Source organism: Rhodnius prolixus, unplaced genomic scaffold, assembly GCF_049639745.1.
Source record: "Rhodnius prolixus isolate KJV_2025 unplaced genomic scaffold, Rpr scaffold_8, whole genome shotgun sequence".
Classification (NCBI taxonomy): Eukaryota; Metazoa; Arthropoda; class Insecta; order Hemiptera; family Reduviidae; genus Rhodnius; species Rhodnius prolixus.
This window is the reverse complement of record NW_027411593.1, coordinates 16449161-16466364: the sequence shown is the minus strand read 5'-3', so window position 1 is coordinate 16466364 and position 17204 is coordinate 16449161. Positions and strand designations below refer to the sequence as shown.

At 34.2% G+C, this 17204-nt stretch overlaps 1 protein-coding gene and 1 long non-coding RNA gene across 8 annotated transcripts in view; one reads left to right on the top strand and one right to left on the bottom strand.

The window, feature by feature from the left end:
- Positions 1 to 17204, bottom strand: part of LOC141450939 (zinc finger protein basonuclin-2-like) — a 368549-nt gene that overhangs the window by 28098 nt on the left and 323247 nt on the right. For all 6 annotated transcript variants that reach the window (XM_074121888.1, XM_074121887.1, XM_074121885.1 and 3 more), the window contains one exon: positions 9597 to 9832. In XM_074121888.1, coding sequence (XP_073977989.1) covers positions 9597 to 9832 — 236 coding nt within the window. The remainder of the gene's footprint in view (positions 1 to 9596; positions 9833 to 17204) is intronic.
- LOC141450942 (uncharacterized) lies at positions 2567 to 9413 on the top strand. 2 transcript variants are annotated; one of them, XR_012456448.1, is made up of 3 exons: positions 2567 to 2850; positions 7255 to 7356; positions 9224 to 9413. It is a non-coding gene; the product is annotated as an uncharacterized lncRNA (long non-coding RNA). The 2 variants fall into 2 exon arrangements; XR_012456450.1 differs by lacking the exon at positions 9224 to 9413 and adding an exon at positions 8912 to 9051.

Genomic DNA, 17204 nt, shown 5'->3' with positions numbered 1-17204 from the left:
TTTGGTTGTTTTTTTTCCGCATAAAACAGTGTCAAAAACGAACAAACAAAAAATTACTATGTAAATTGCAGTAATAGACATTCATGTGAATGTTTCACACCAGACATCTGTCTATTTATTTAAAATAACTTTTCCCTCTTCCCATTTATAAATGTATTCAAAATCAAACTCAATTTCTGAAATTGCGATACATTTATAATTAAACAGGGAATAAAACTGTTGGAATAATAATTAGCAATTCAAAACGAGAAGTTAAGTTAAAGCAGAAAAGTTGAAGAAAAAGGAAACAGTTTTTGAAATTTTGTTTGCAAGAATAATAGAAGAGTAAGAAAGGTGGGCTAGCTTTGTACAGAACGGTTGAGTGCGGTTTAGAAAACTTCACGGCAGCCAATAAGAGAATGGACCGAATAGAGACAGAATGCTAGCCACCAGCACCAGAGTAGGTTCTGCTGTTAAAGATATTCACGGCCCGGTGGCTACAGGCTTCTATTGCCAAAGGTATTTCAACCAAACACAGAAGAACCCACCGTTGGCTTCTAGTTACTCTCTGCACAACTCATCCTACAATCAAAACACCCCCAAACAGTCTAATCAATGCTCAGCCCAAAATACTTTGCTATTTAATGTACAAAAAAACCCTATATTGAAAACCCTACATGGTTGAATGAAGATGTACAAGGGTTACAATGTTCAAAATAATTTGTCCCTCGAGTCGCTCTAGAACTGAAAGAAAACAAAAATGAATAGAATATAAAGGATCGGCCAATCTTCAATCTTTAGGAGACCTTAAACAAAATAAAATAAATAATAACGAACTAATATAAAAATTAATTGCCTTATTAATGGGTTATTACAACTCAACCTGATATTCATTCTAACTCTACTAGGTATGTGGAAGGTATTGCTTTCTTGCAGATTTTCGAATTTGACTTTTGAACGAAAATATCTGTTTTGAGGCCTCCTGAATCCGAAAAAGGGAGATACGTATTTATTCTCTCGCTGTCCTTCATTTTCACCGTAAATCAAAATCGAAAAAAACGCAGAAAGTAGAAATTTGATATTTCAGTTAGGTATCAACTAATGGTGCCAAAAAATAAGGTTTTGGTATAAATCGGTCCACCGAGAATACCGCTTTTCGGTGGTATTACCAGTTTCCTGCGACCTTTTTTTATTCTTTTTAAATTTGATTAGATTCTAGAAGGGCGGCCTTAAAGGCCCAATGGATCTATCTCCCACTGCTTTAGAAGAGCTCTCCCTCCAGATCCGTCCGTTTAATCAGATTCTTAATTTTGGAGAGCGACTCTTGGGTAAAGCTCTCAGGCCTTGGTTTTTTCCTCCCCGAGAAGTAACATCCTTAGCCAGACAAGCCTCTCACACTGACACAACGCAGTGCCGTTTCCTTCTCTTCCTTACAGAACCTACAAAAGGCTATCATCTGCCAGGCCCATGCGATAGATGTGTTTTCTGAGCCTGCAGTGGCCGGTTAATAGGCCTACAATTATCTTTATAGTCCCACGGCCTTGACGGATTATTTCTGCAGTCAGCCTTGGCGAATAGCCCGTGATGAACTCCTTCGCCTGTCTCTGCCCCCTAGTGGCCAACCACCACTCTTGAGACCTACTGTGCACCCATAGTTTGATGGCCACACTCCTGAAGACCCCAAAATAAGGCTCCGGGCTAACGAAGTCTCCCGCAGTGCCTTCACAATCCAACAGATCTGTCGCTTCGTTTCTCTTACTGCTTTTTCTTTAACTTTAAAACATTTTTCAATTAAAATTCGATTCTAGGAGAAGTGAATAGTAAGAAATCTCTCTAATGTGCTATTACTGTCAACTTTACTGCTTTGCAACCTTTATAATCTTAATAAAAATCAAATTTGAGACAGAATTTCCAAATTTATAGAAAATCGGCTTACCAAAACTGCCTCTTTGCTGAATAGATTTTCCAGAATTCAGAGATTTTCTCAAAAAATGGAAACTAAATTAATATTTAAATACCGCCTAATGATTGATTACAAATATATAAATAAAAAATTATTTTTTCAAAATATTTTCACGAAAAATTTTATTTTCCTTCCAAAAGGATAGAATGAACTTACTCCCCCATTTTTGTATAGTTCACAGAGTTATCTTTTGTGTACTGATAAGAATGGTTATATTTGTTTGAATAAAATTCCTCAATCTGAAGTAACATAAATCTCCAAGGCTCTCTCGAAAATGGTTCCTACGATTTGAATCCTCATATTCACAATTAAGTTTGAACCAGTACCGTTTCAGTGTCATGTTTTTTACAAACTTCTATAATGCAGGTTAAAATTAAGTATAAATACTTAGCGTTGAAGAAAATTTGTATGCTAGAACGCTCAGTGCATAAAAGCTAACACCAGATTTTTTTCAGTGACTGATTCATGCGTCCAAGAAAGAGATATTATTGTCAATTTCAGTCATATTTTTTTTAATTTATTTTTGGCCAAGCTTTAATCAATTATAATTTTACATAATCAATAATTATTATACAAAAACTGTTAACCTCTAAGGTTAAACGTTCGATTGTTTCTTTGATTGTGACGTTTGGGTATATTAATAGTAATTAATATTTAAATAAATATATCACTTTGTTTTTTGTTTTGAAAAAAAAAAATTTCTTTGTTTGACTGTACAGCTTATTTTGGCTGTCAAACAAATAGAATAATAAATAAATAACCTACAAAATGTGCTATTATAATTGAAATGTTAATAAGAGTTTCAGCAATCCTGTGGATGTTACAGTTTCAGTCGCTTTCGTTTGCTGTACCGTTGTAGGACGGAAGGTAGCACAAATTGTGGACCAGATAAATGGTTTTACTTTGAAGTAAATATTAAAATTAAAAATATTTCTTAATTCTTATTTTAAAGTAACGAGATGTAACCATTAAAATTGTATTTTTTAAATATTCTTTCCTTAAAAACGATACAAAATTTTGGAGAATAAATGTGTGGATCTGCTATTTTTAATAACTGTTGAAAAGATGTAGCAAATTTTTACAGAAGTCCTACAGGTAATTTGTACGTTTAACGGTGACGAGGAGGGCAGAGATCTTTTTTTTAGAGTCAAGAAATTGCCTTGATAGCCTCAATTTGGAACTGTTTCCATTTTTTTTGTTAACTTAACATATGTTTAAGCCATTTCTCCTTTAAACAGCATCATTTAATAACATTAGTGAAGTTATAGAAAAATGGAATGAAAATTGCATAGAATTTTCTACAAACCATGAGAATAATAGAAATGATGTTTAACCAGAGTGGAACGTTTGTCCCTTATAATGGACATAGATTTCCTTTAACACCCCTTAAATAGTGGGCAGGCTATGAAGAACAATGCATCCTAATGACTACACTTTTTATATTGATAGTTTGGTCTCCTAATCTCGCAGGAAATTGACCAATTTCCCCGGTTGCTGTTTGAATCTAGAAAGAGGGATAACAGGCAGTGTGTAATTCTTACTAAACTCACACTGTGTGGTAATAATAGCATCCAATGTTGCTGTTATATACATGTATACATAAAAAAAAAAGAAAAGAATTTTTTGTCCCTCTAGTAGATGATTGTCATCTGGTAAACGGTTAATTGCGAGCACTGGTTTCTACGGCCGTTTGGGATAAACGGGACATTTAGATCTCTCAGTCGTTTAAAAAAAAAGAAATGGAAGAGTAAGATACCTTCAGGATGTATACTACTTGGTAAAGGTTTAATTAGAGAGGTAGCAAAAGTGGGGGAGACGAGAGCGCCTCTAATGTCTTCTCTGATGCCGCCGGTCTAATGATAGTTTAGGGAAACCTCTCTAGATGGTTTGGCTGTTATTTAGACTGGTTAGAAAGACAACCGCAGACCTACAATTCATTTTTGTTTCTTCCTTAAATGATAATCTGCCCATCTTTAATATGTAAATAATAGAGGTAATTCGAGTATGAAATAAGCCAATCCTTAGGTGTTCCCTTATTTAGCATTGAAAAAACATATTTCTTGGTACTTACAAGAGTTGCTACTTTAAATATAATTCGTTAACATTTTATTAAATTTCAATTGCGGCAGATTTAAAAAATAATATTTAAATTGGTAAAGAAAATCCTACCTCCTATCATCTTGAACCAAACTCCTGTACCAACTGTGGACAAATTACGCTACCTTGGACTGCACCTAGACAAACGGTTGACATGGAATCTCCATACTAGACTGAAAAAACAAGAAACTAACCAACGCTATACAAAACTTCTCGCCAGACTACTTGACAAACGTTCGAAACTTAACCTACATAACAAAAGACTCTTAGATCTAATGTTACTGCGGACCTATTTGGTCGTACGGCATCGAAATATGTGGGGATCGACTAAGCGTTCCAACTCACTACGCCTCCAGGCATTACAGTGTCAAAAATACGTACTTCAAAAACTTCTTAACGCTCCGCTCTATGTATCCTAACCTCACTATCCATAATGACCTCAAAATCCCTTTCATTACAGATCTTGCTAACACTCGTTTCTTCAAATTTCATTCCTCTACAGCAGCTCATCCTAATTCTCTTATAGACACCTATCTTCCTCCACATTACCAGGTAATTCTCTAAGGAGACTGAAGAGAAGATGGCCTCGTGATCTTCTCTTAAACAAGCAAAGCACGTTACTGGAGTGGGACCACTGGGTGCCTTCTCCATTCATGATTTCCTTTTATTTCTTTTCTCTTTCACCATATATGCTTGTTGCAACAACTGTTGCAGTGGTAAATTACAATAAAAGATAAAAAAAAATAGAAAAATTGAAAATTGGTCAGAAATGGCGCAGAAGTGGTTTCACTAAAGGGAGGTAAAGCAACTGTTTTTAAGCTTACTTTTCTTGAATGGAGAATAACCTTTGTCAATTGTCCCTTGAACGTAAAAATTGTCCCAACTCAGGATCCTATAGCTCCAATAGCTACCAACTCGTAGATCCCGGATTGGAATCCTGCTACTGGTCCTTAGATTTAATTTCTTCCTAGGATAGACAGTGTTGTGACGAGAGAACATTGTCGGAAGCCGGAAGTGCACTGAAATATTTAGTTATTACTTTTACTAAGTTAATTTGTTCGTGGAAATTTTGAGGAGGTTTTAATTAAATATTTTTCAATTCAAAGTTTGAAAAAATGAACAACTCCGTGAATCGTAAGATTTTATACTGGAGTAAAATTTACTGATATTAGTCGAACTGGATTCATTCGTAAAACGTATATGATGTACTTAGTAAAATTGAAAAATTGTAATTTTACAACTGATTTATTGACTAAGGAGTTAGTGACCCAAGAAAACTTGCAAAAACTGAGAGATTCGAAGCTCAAGATAAGATATTAACTCTCAGAGAGATGTTGCAATTTGTATTTCTCACTTTAAAGAATATTTTTGTAAACGTATAAAACTGAAATATTAGTTATTTATTATTTTCTTAATTAGAATTAATTATATCTATTTCTGGTGGGTCTTTTATATTATTATATTTATCTACTGTGATAATACGATTTCAATGATTATTGCAATATTTATTTACATAACAATTAATCTGGGAAAAAATAAAAATATTGAAATGTACATATGAGGACAGTGGCCGTAAGTCAAGAGGTTGTCGCGATGACCTTTCTGTGAATGCGTCAATCACATTGCGTCATGCCGACCACATCTGTCATTTGAACGTCCCTGTACGGGTGCCCACACGTTATATCTGTGTGTATTGATGTGCCGTTCTCCCTGCGGACCTTGGAAATATGTTCTCCCAACTATGCTAACTGACAATAAAACCTATCTCCTTCCATGTTTAGGGGGGAAAAAATGAAAATAAAATAAATTGATTCCATTCTAAATGTCGTGAATGTCTGTCTACATGTACCAAATACAAGGTCACCCAATAAACTACTTTGTTTAGTTTGGTTCATTAACTTTCTGGTTATCTGTAACCAATAATAAGCGATTATTTAATGAACTATTTACGCAAAATTTGGTTATTTTACAATCATTATTAGAATCCTAATAACCCAAGGCACTACAAGCCGCGAGGCTATTGTACCATACCCTACTTAATCTAATAGGTAAATCCTCTAATAGGCCAGGGGATATAACTCACTAATTGCGATCTCCTCTAGCCGCGGAGAACCAAAACTCACTTATTGCAACCTCACCAAGATTTGAGAAGCCGTTTCGTACTACTCATGGAAAACCCTGGAGATTGGCCTCCTTGTTTCCAGAATAATATGGTTTTTAACACACCAAAGGATCTTCTCAGTTCGGGCCAAAATCTTTACACCGTGTTTGCTACCTAAAACAACCGGACCTACAATACTCTTGGATAGGTTTTGGGCCAATGAATCGAATGGGTGAAATAATATCAACAGCGAAAGTGATTAGCTAATGCTTAGATGCCCCCACGCGGAAATCCTGAATTCAAATCCAGCTGTTGGCTCTCAGATTTTTCTTTTCCTAGGAGCATCTTACAGCTTAAGACGAGGAACAGTGTTGTCTGCAACGAGAGAACATAAAGAAACCATTAAAATTGTCGCAAAGCAATTATCGATTCCACTTGATATTTTATGTGAATGGGGAACATATTTAATTAGCAACCTTAAAGCTTTGTCTGTGTTTATATATTTATTTAAGGCAATAACTATAGGTCTGTAAAGTAATTGCCTATTTTTTCAGGCGGGCTTTATGTCTAACTACCAATTAGGTGTCCGTGGACGGAAGGCGACTAGCAAACATACTTTACTGTAAATTTCTTTTATTAACCATTAAATAAAATCCAAGGCCTAAGACCGGGGAATCGAACCCAGTACCACAATACATATTAGCTTTACAGGTCTCGCCTCTAACCGCTTGGCCATGGTGCCTACTATAGTCTACTGTATTACTGTATTATTTTTCTTTTGTACCTAAATCTTAGTTTATCTCTATTCAATTGGCGAGACGAAGTGCAGAACATTTATAGCAATCTGCCAACTCTTTAAATTCAAATAATTTATTTTTTTTTAAGGACATTTCCGTATTTATTTATTTTTTATCATGTCTACTTCACCCTAATAACCATTAAATCCTAACTCCTTAATGTAATAACCATTTTTTGCTTTCATTTAATCGCTCTTGTAGTGATGTAATTTAGTTTTCATTAAAAATATAGCTCTTGCCTTTTATAGGTATTTATATTATTTGCTTATGTTATCTGTATGATTTTGTTTTTATGTTAATCATAGTTCTTCTTTCAGTGAAATTTATGGGAAAATAACACTATGTCTCAGATGAGCTAATTCTACACCTTACTTTATTAATGCAAGAAAATTTCCTCATCTCCTCCAACATTAAAACCAGTAAGTATATAATGAACCCCTTTCGCTTTTCTAAATTAAACTATATGATTAAAATGTTGCATTTTAAGCAAATCATTTACTGGTAAACACAAGAGCATGAAACGCCATCATCGTAACAATCATCATCCGTCCAATCCAGGTTCCCTCACCCTAGTTTTGTATATTCCTCTGCGTGGCTAAACTTTTAGATGATTCATAAAGTAAACAAAGGGTGGAGTTTATGATGTTAATGATTGGAAGACAAATATTTATGGATTAATGCGGTTTAGTCATTAATTTACGTCGTTACATGCGCTGTCATTTCCGTAGTCTTAGTTGTTTTTTTTTTTTTTTAATTTCATGCTCCTAATAATAACTGTATAATGTAGCTGGTTTAACTATATTAAGACCTATTTTGATATACGTTATAGATTTGTTGTCTTTAACTTTTTCTAAATATAATTGAGAGATTCATCTTATTCGATCTTTTATTGTGTGTTCTCTGCTAAATGTATAATTTGGTAAAGAAAAGAGTATTGAATTGACTCATAAACATACGAATGAAATAAAATCTATTTGTTCGGTTCTAAACTGATCGATAAAATAATATAATTATAATAATAGTACAGCATTTATCGATGTTTATATATTAATATATGTATATGTATAAACATCCGAGATTAAATTATAAATTTCCCATAATGCCATAATAATATAATAATAATAATATAATAATATAATCCCATAATTTCTTTAAGCTGATTTTACTTTATTTAATTGTATTATTATTAATATTTTTCAAAAATGGTTTTCGACATTTTTCCTGGCAAAGCTATATTTCCATTTCCAAAATAATATGAGTCAGAGTTTTCTTTTATTTACTTATTTATAAAAAATAATTTGTGCAGGATAAGCCATATAAATGAGTATTTTCATAAAAAAAAATAAATAATATAATAAATTAATAAAATCATTTTGTTACTGAGAATGCGTCAGAAAAAGAAAAAAAAATAAATATAACAACCAAATAAAATAAATCAATTATTAAACCTACTTCTTAAAAAAATAAGTGCAAATATTAAATCAGCTTAAATATTATCGCAAATACTTTCAAAATTATTTAAATTTAAGTATATTTACGGTGAACACTAATCGATCTCTATCTGCTATTGATAGTAAGCAGACTACATGCTTATTATACCATAGAGAGAAAATGTGCTCTTAAAAGGAACAAAAATAGGAAGAACAATCAGTATATGATGGAGGTTCTCGAATTAATTGCAATTACAAATTGTGCATAATTCACTGGAATGAAATTCAAAGCCATATTCAAGGCTAGAAATTGTGTAACTTCTCTCATTTTTTTGTTTCTCTCTGTCCATATAAAGGTAAATGAAAGAGAAATGCAGAGAAAAATACAGTTGCTCAACTTATGTTGAATCCATTTGACCAAATGTAACTTTTTTTTTAATATGGATTAAGATATAATGTGACTTAAAACAATTTAATTCAGTTGAGAAATGTTTAAAAAAATAGAAAAATGTTTTATGCAATTTCTTTCGTTAATTATTTTAAGGTGAAAATATACTTGGGAAGGAAAACAAAGTCAATTCTGGTTTCAAGTGGGACATGAACCGAAGAAAGTGCGAAGCTGAGCCTTAGCACAATTATTTATTTATGAGAATAGACTAGTAACTTCACAAAATGATTTAATAAAAATATATGTTTAAAAAAAAAGGTATTTTCTTAAGATATAATTTAAATTTTAAAAAATGTATTTAATAAATAAAAAAATAATAATAACGATACAAATCAGTAATTCTCGTCAATAATAAAAGAAGAGGTCCGAGGCAAGAGAGAAGTTGATTAAATTTCATTCTCCCGACAGATATCCCGAGGCGAGTGTGATGTAGATTTTCATCGGTTGGACGGACCCGCAGTTTTATTGGCCATCATTACCATCCCAATCTGAGCGGAATCTCTTACAATATTGGAATATGGAAATACTTGCTCCGATGGTTCTTGATGAATACAAATGACAATGCTAAGATAATAAATACAGTTTTGTTTTTTTTAAATTGAATTTTATTGAGTAAATTTTGTAGGGTAGAGCATTAATAATTTAAATTTTTGAACAATCTCTCTCACTTTTTACTCTATAAATTGGGAAAAGTTGGCAAAACTGCAACAGTAAAAGGAGTAAAACAAAGCAATGACAGAAAGTTTAAATAGAAATTATTTAAAATAAAATCAACACACACCTGCAATATGTAACCTCTAGCGTAGTCTTCTTGGGTCCAACCAAATCCCCGAAGTACCTGTACAACTTCATCCCTCTGCAATACGCTGAACAGTCTGTCCAATAAAATTTTTAATCGTATTGGTAACGCTTGACAACCATACAAGACGAGACTTGCAATGTCGAACGCAACATTTAATTGGACCGGTTCTACAGCGCTTTGACCAATTAATTGTCGGAATCCAAGTTTGTCCAATGCTGCAACAGAAAAGAGTAAGGAAAGATTATTTAAAAATCTTTTATCTTCATGCATTCATTATTGATTATTCTTAAAATAGCATAATAAATTTAAATTCAATATCTTTTTACTTTAAGGTGCGTCAACATGGCCACCGGAGCTTTTTACAGTGTACTGTCGGTTTCCGTAAAATGTTCTCTCGTCCATCATTGGATAGTGAGCTGTAAGAAGCTCCTAGAAATCAAAGTGAACCCGCGATCTCCGCGTTGGAATCTAGTATACACTAAACATTGAGCTAACCTTGATCATTCAATATCTTTTTTTTTTTTAATTGAATCAATCGTACTCAAAATGTGAGTAAATATAATTAATGAATACTCACGAACAAGACGAAATGTATTTTAATTGAATCAATCGTACTCAAAATGTGAGTAAATATAATTAATGAATACTCACGAACAAGACGAAATGTATTTTAATTGAATCAATCGTACTCAAAATGTGAGTAAATATAATTAATGAATACTCACGAACAAGACGAAATGTATTTTAATTGAATCAATCGTACTCAAAATGTGAGTAAATATAATTAATGAATACTCACGAACAAGACGAAATGTATTTTAATTGAATTAATGAGTAAAAATGTTCTGCCAATTGCAAATATAATATTCAGGGAATTATCGATAACTTTCAGTCGCAAAAAACAATCAACATGAAATTCCTGACAAACGTATCATCATGATTATCATAGGCTAAACACTCCTTTTCCAGAAGCCACCTTTACAAAAATGCCACCTTGATAGTGTAAGTGATTTTTTTATGATCACCAATCCAAATAATTGATGATTTTTGAAGCCGTAAAAATAAATGGGATCAAATTTTAATTCAATTAACATCTTGTTATCTAACAAACTTATTTCATAGTTAATATATGACCTTCATATGCTCAATTACATTTGTTTGTTTATTTTTTAAATACAAATTATAAAACAATTCGAAGGTTTATTAGCAAGGATTCATTATTTGCAATTATGGTAATATACGAGGGTCGTTTGAAAAGTCCGTGCAAAGTCAGAGAGATAGCACCACTGGCGCGTATCGAGGTTATGTTTAGTTAGTAGCATCTCTTGGAAGAACACACACCAAGTTTCAGCCAGATCGGTCTATTTCTTTGTGTTTGGCATTCGTTTGAATCGAGGAAGTCGAGTGATTTTCAAAAAATGGACGAAAAAGAATTTCGTGTGTTGATTAAACACTACTTTATGAAAGGCAAAACGCCTTAGGAGACTAAAGAGAAGCTTGATAAACATTATGGTGACTCTGCACCTTCGATTAGAACAGTTTATAAGTGGTTTCAAAATTTTCGGAGTGGCCATATGGGCACAAGTGACGCTGAACGTTCTGGACGCCCTGTTGAGCTTACTACTCCAGAAATCATTGATAAAATCCATGATATGGTGATGGATGACAGAAGAGTGAAGGTGCGTGAGATTGCTAGTGCTGTGGGCATCTCGAATGAACGGGAACATAATATTTTGCATCAACATTTGGACATGACAAAGCTATCCGCAAGATGGGTGCTGCGATTGCTCACGCTTGACCAAAAACGAAATCGTGTGAAGTGTTGCAAGGACGGTTTGCAGCTGTTCCAGAAGAATCCGCAGGACTTTAAGCGTCGTTTCGTCACTGAGGATGAAACATGGATACATCACTACACTCCTGAGACCAAAGAACAATCTAAACAATGGGTTACCAAGGGGGAATCTGCGCCAAAAAAGGCGAAGACCGTTCCTTTGGCCGGAAAGTTTATGGCGACTGTCTTTTGGGATTCGCAAGGAATAATCCTCATCGACTATCTGGAAAAGGGTAAAACTATTACAGGTGCATATTATTCATCGTTATTGGACCGTTTGAAAACCGAGCTGCAAGAAAAACGCCCACGATTGGCCCACAAAAAAGTCCTTTTCCATCACGACAACGCACCAGCTCACACCTCAGCAGTTGTGGTCGCAAAATTAATGGAAATAGGGTTCCAACTCGTTTCACATCCCCCCTATTCTCCAGACTTGGCTCCCTCGGACTACTATTTGTTCCCCAATATGAAGAAATGGCTGGCGGGAAAAAGATTTTATTCAAACGAGGAGGTGATTGCAGAAACGAATGGCTATTTTTCAGACTTGGACAAATCCTATTATTCGGAAGGGATCAACAAACTAGAGCAGCGTTGGACGAAGTGTATAAGCCTAAAAGGAGACTATGTTGAAAAATAAAAAAGGTTTACCCCAAAAAATTAAGTAGTTTTTATTTTTTCACGGACTTTTCAAACGACCCTCGTATATATATATATATATATATATAAAAGTATTTATATAAACTGAATTATTTTATTACATAAGTGAGGATTTCTGTAGGTTGTTAAATTGTACTTGTATGATTGGTCTGGAAATTTATTTCAAAAGATGGCTGGTAGATAAACGAAATTTTGCGTATTAGGTAGTTACTTAAGATTTCTTTGTTCTGTTTATTTATGGAAAATTGATTTTTTTGGGTTTAACCAAAGTAAAGATAAAATAAGTGATCAAGGATGAGATACTGTCAAAAATTTCTGTGCCCAAAGAGATTAAGAATTATTTTGCAAAGTTAGTTCCTTTAAGGTGGGTACTCTCACCATTATAATTAAATGAAAATGGGTAATTACTGTCATTAAAAAGAAATAAATAATGAAATTATCAAGCTAGATCATAAATGCAGTAGCTATAAAGTCACAATCCCAAAAAAAAGCTATTGTAGCTCCTAAATTTATCGGTATTTGTGCAGAATATAAGGCATCCGCCAGATGTTAAATATGTAAGTTTGTCTATAGATTTGTGAATCACAGATAGTTGAACAAATCAGCTAATTCTGTAGGTCTTACGTCTGTTTTGTGAGGGATTGATATGTGAGTAATAGTGGATCGTATTGTTGGGCTGGAATAATCGCAGGAACGCCAAGATCTTTTTTTTTTTTTTTTAAAAAAAAAGAGGTTAATGTTAGTGCTGCACGAGAAACGAGACAAATCTCGTTTGTCCGAGACCGAGACGAGACTTGAGCAACCGAGATCGAGACATGATATATATCTCGTCGAGAAATCTCTGTCTCGTCTCGGTTTTTCAAATATTAATTTTTAGCTACAAAATTATAAAATTGTGTTCTTTATTAATAAATAATCATTACGGGTATTGAATTAATTATTAAAAGATACGATTTTATTATATATGTTCAATATTACTACATCTATTTGACTTCGAATTACATAAGTAAAGTAAGCAAAGTAAAGTAATCGCCTATTTTTTCAGGCTGGGCTTTACGTCCAACTACCAATTAGGTGTCGCGGACGGAGGCGACTAGCAAACATACTTTACTGTAAATTTCTCATATTAACCATTAAATAAAATCCAAGGCCTAAGACCGGGAATCGAACCCAGCACCACAATACACATTAGCTTTGCAGGTCTCGCACCGCTCGGCTACCGTGGCGGCTCCCTTCGAATTACATAATTTTTACATAAATTCACTAAATTTCACTATTCATATCATTCATTCATTCAATTTCATAAATTTCACTATTAATAATCTAATACTTTGAACTTAGATATTATTTGAATTATATTTTAGAATTTTGGAATTAGTGAATTTGAAAAAAAGACTATCACCTACAAAATATTGCCACAAATTTTCGTTTTTAAGATACACTTTGCCCAAGCATTGATACATAAAAGAGCTTTTACTGAGTCAGAAGTTAGAGAAGATCTTCTATTGGTCATTATCATCTTTCCGATGGCACTGAAGTTGCACAGATACTAAAAATATCTTTTGCCATTCTAGACAAATATTTGAAGGAATTCTCAAGTGTTTTCCACCATTCTAAAATGTCAACGTCTACTGGTGCATGGTCTAATTTGGTGTAATTAATTATTTCTGCCTTCCATGCTTTGGTGATATTTGCTGATTTTTGAGCAAATGGTGCAAAAATATTGATGCAGTCGTCGTCGTCGTCAAAAGGTGAATCATCAGATTCTTTATCTTCACCAACAGCCATAACTAATGGAGCGGGAAGTTTGTTGGTGGTTTTTATGGTGATGCAGATTAAAAATTAATACAGAGTTCACAAACGTGTTTAATTTCTAAAAGACCTGTATATGAATGGAATTGTAAATAGTTTTTTTATAAAACGTCTGACACTATTCATTCGCACAAGTTAGTTGGAAAAAAAAAGAAAAGACAAACTACAAATTTATCTTGTAATAACTAACTATATGGTTGCTTAAATAACTAAAAATTGCTGCATTGCAAAATCTAATAGGCGGTGAATGAAAATTTGCATATTTAAATTAAAAGAAACCAGAGAGAGAAAGTGAGTGAGAGAGAAGCAGTTAATTGCTGGAGTGATGCGAATATGGCGACCCTGATGAACAAGGGCATCACTAAAGCGTAAACAGTAATTAGTCTTCGATCAGATCAATTTGGTTATTAATAAAACAAGTAAAATAATGCAATTAAAATACAAAATCAATAAGAACACGTTGTACACTCTTCAAGTTGATATTAGTTGTTTATCAATAAATTGATACAGTTCCAATGCAACTGCATTTACAATTTATGAGAAATTAAATAAGCTGGCTCGCAAATCATGTATGGAAATTGTCTAGCGACCACTCCATTAGTTAGGCCTAGAAGGTCTACAAGGTGAACGAGGTTTCAGCAGAATCTCGTAGAGTGTTTGTCCAAAACAAGAGGGTTACCCATGAAGAGGAAGTGTTTACCGTGGGATATTTTGCATCAGAAATTAAGCTAGGTCGTGGGCAAAAGGAATCTCAACGTCTGCGAGAGATTATGAGGTTAGAAACAGTAGGAGCATCGACTATCCGTCTAAGAATTGAGGATTAGGTTTGTATTCTGGATTGGTTAAGTTTTGTGGTTCCTTAGAGTTCGAGTCCGTGCATCCATACGGGTGCCAACAGCAAAGTATAAAGTTGTCTTTTTTTTTCCCCAGTAAAATGAGTTTGGAGCGGTAGTCTAGGAGTCTGACAAGTAACCTGAAGAGTTTGAAAGGAAATTTGTTTAAGTCGGGTTCGCGAGTTCCATGTAAGAAGTTTGTCTAAGAACTTGTCTAAGAAACGCGAACATAGTCTTGGGGAGGATGATTCTGAATAGGTAGACAAGTTCAAGTAAATAAAATATATTGTGATTTTTGGGTATTTATATATTCGCTTCGATAAAAAATGATGTTAGATAGATTCTAGTAGGGCTGCCTTGAGGGCCGACGCCACCGCAACCCCATGGATCTATTGTGGCTCCCACTACTCTAGAGCTCGCCCTCCATCCTTTTGATCAGACTCTTAATTCTGGAGAGCGACTCTTGGGTAGAGCTCACCGGCCTTGGTTTTTCCTCCCCGAGGAGTAACATCCTTAGCCAGACACAACACGTGCAGTGCCGTTTCCTGACAGAACCTAAAAAAGGCTATCATCCGCCAGGCCCATGCGATGCATGCGCAAAAAATGATGTTACTTGGGACTATTTTTCTTAAAAAAAAAAACAAAACTTTTTACTAGTAAAATTTACTTAAAACTACAGCCATTTTAGGCCAAACTACACTGTCGCTCAAAAGTTTAAGACCACCTGTTATTTATATTAATTAATAAGTTTTTATCATTCAAAACCCTAATTACACCCACGATAGGCATACGTACAATGGCGGTGCTTCAAAAGACGTGTATAAGATTGTAACAGGTGACGACGAATCATGGATATATGCGTATGAGCCGGAAACTAGACAGCAGTCGACTGTATGGGTGTTTCAAGATGAACCAAATCCAACAAAAGTAGTTCGCGCTCGAAGCACTTCGAAACAAACGGTCGCCTGTTTTTTCGGAAAAACTGGTCATGTGGCAATAGTGCCTTTAGAGCAGCGGTTCTCAACCAGTCGGTCGCGACCCCGGCGGGGGTCGAACGACCAAAACACAGGGGTCGCCTAAAGCCATCGGAAAATACATATTTCCGTTGGCTTTAGCCGCTGAGAAGCCGCGCTACCGTCTGCAGCAGCGCTATTCGGCTGGAACGCACGCCGTTATGGCCGTTAATGTTATTTATTGGAATCAGTAATAAATATTTCTCAATATATAATTTAAATATTGTTTTTTTTGATTAATCACTACATTTAAATTATGTTTTATTTGTAGCAATGAGAATACATAATGCATATCAGGTATTTACATTCCGAATCATAACTGGAGCAAAATTACAGTCATGAAGTAGCCACCAAAATTATTTTTTGGTTTGGGGTCACCGCAACATGAGGATCTGTATTGCGGGGTCACGGCATTAGAAAGGTTGAGAACCACTGCTTTAGAGGAACGTAGAACGGTGAATTCTGAATGGTACACAACCATTTGTTTGCCGGAAGTCTTCGATGAAATAAGGAAAACAAACAAGCGCCGTCGGATCATTCTTCATCAAGACAATGCCAGCTGTCACACATCTCGTCTAACAATTGACTATTTGAGCACTCAAAAAATCGAATTAATGGGCCATCCGCCGTACAGTCCTGATTTGGCACCAAATGATTTCTTCTATTTTCCGAACGTCAAGAATAAATTACGTAGACAACGATTTTCGTCGGCAGAAGAAGCCGTTGATGCACTCAAAAACCATGTTTTGGAGGTGTCTCAAGCGGAATGAAAAAATGCTTTGACAAGTGGTTCGAACGCATGCAGAAGTGTATAGATCATAAAGAAGAATATTTTGAAAATCAATAAAGTCATTTTCAATGACAAATTACTGTTTTTTTATTATTAGGCTCGAAATATAAATAGTGCCCCTCGTATATTGAACTGTGTACTTCTGTTAACATATATTAAAGTTTCATTGTTGAAAAACAATGTTAGTTTGTGTTATTTATTCCAAAATATATCGAATATTCTCAAAAAATTGAGGTGGTCCTAAACTTTTGACCGGCAGTGTATATTTCTTATCGTGGATAAATTGCAAAAGTAAATCTAGTGTAAAACAATTAGATGACTCGCTCTAAGTATAATTAAAACTGCTTTCTGCAAAATTACTTAAAAATTTTTCAAGATGTTTCAACATTTTTTGCAGAAGAAAACAATTATTTTTTCGAAAACATGTTAATAGTAATTAGATAGCATTATCGAAGAACCTGAGGTCTTTATTTTATTTTATTTTTTTAATTATTACGGACTGTTTCCAATAAGGTAAATGGAATTATGGGTTGCTATATTGTAAAGTAGGGTTCGCCTTATATGAGTGTGTGTCCGCATCGTAGTATGATAATGAACGTGGCACGGTCACGGCCCAAGCTTTAAGACAAGGAAGAACTCTGACGGCATTCT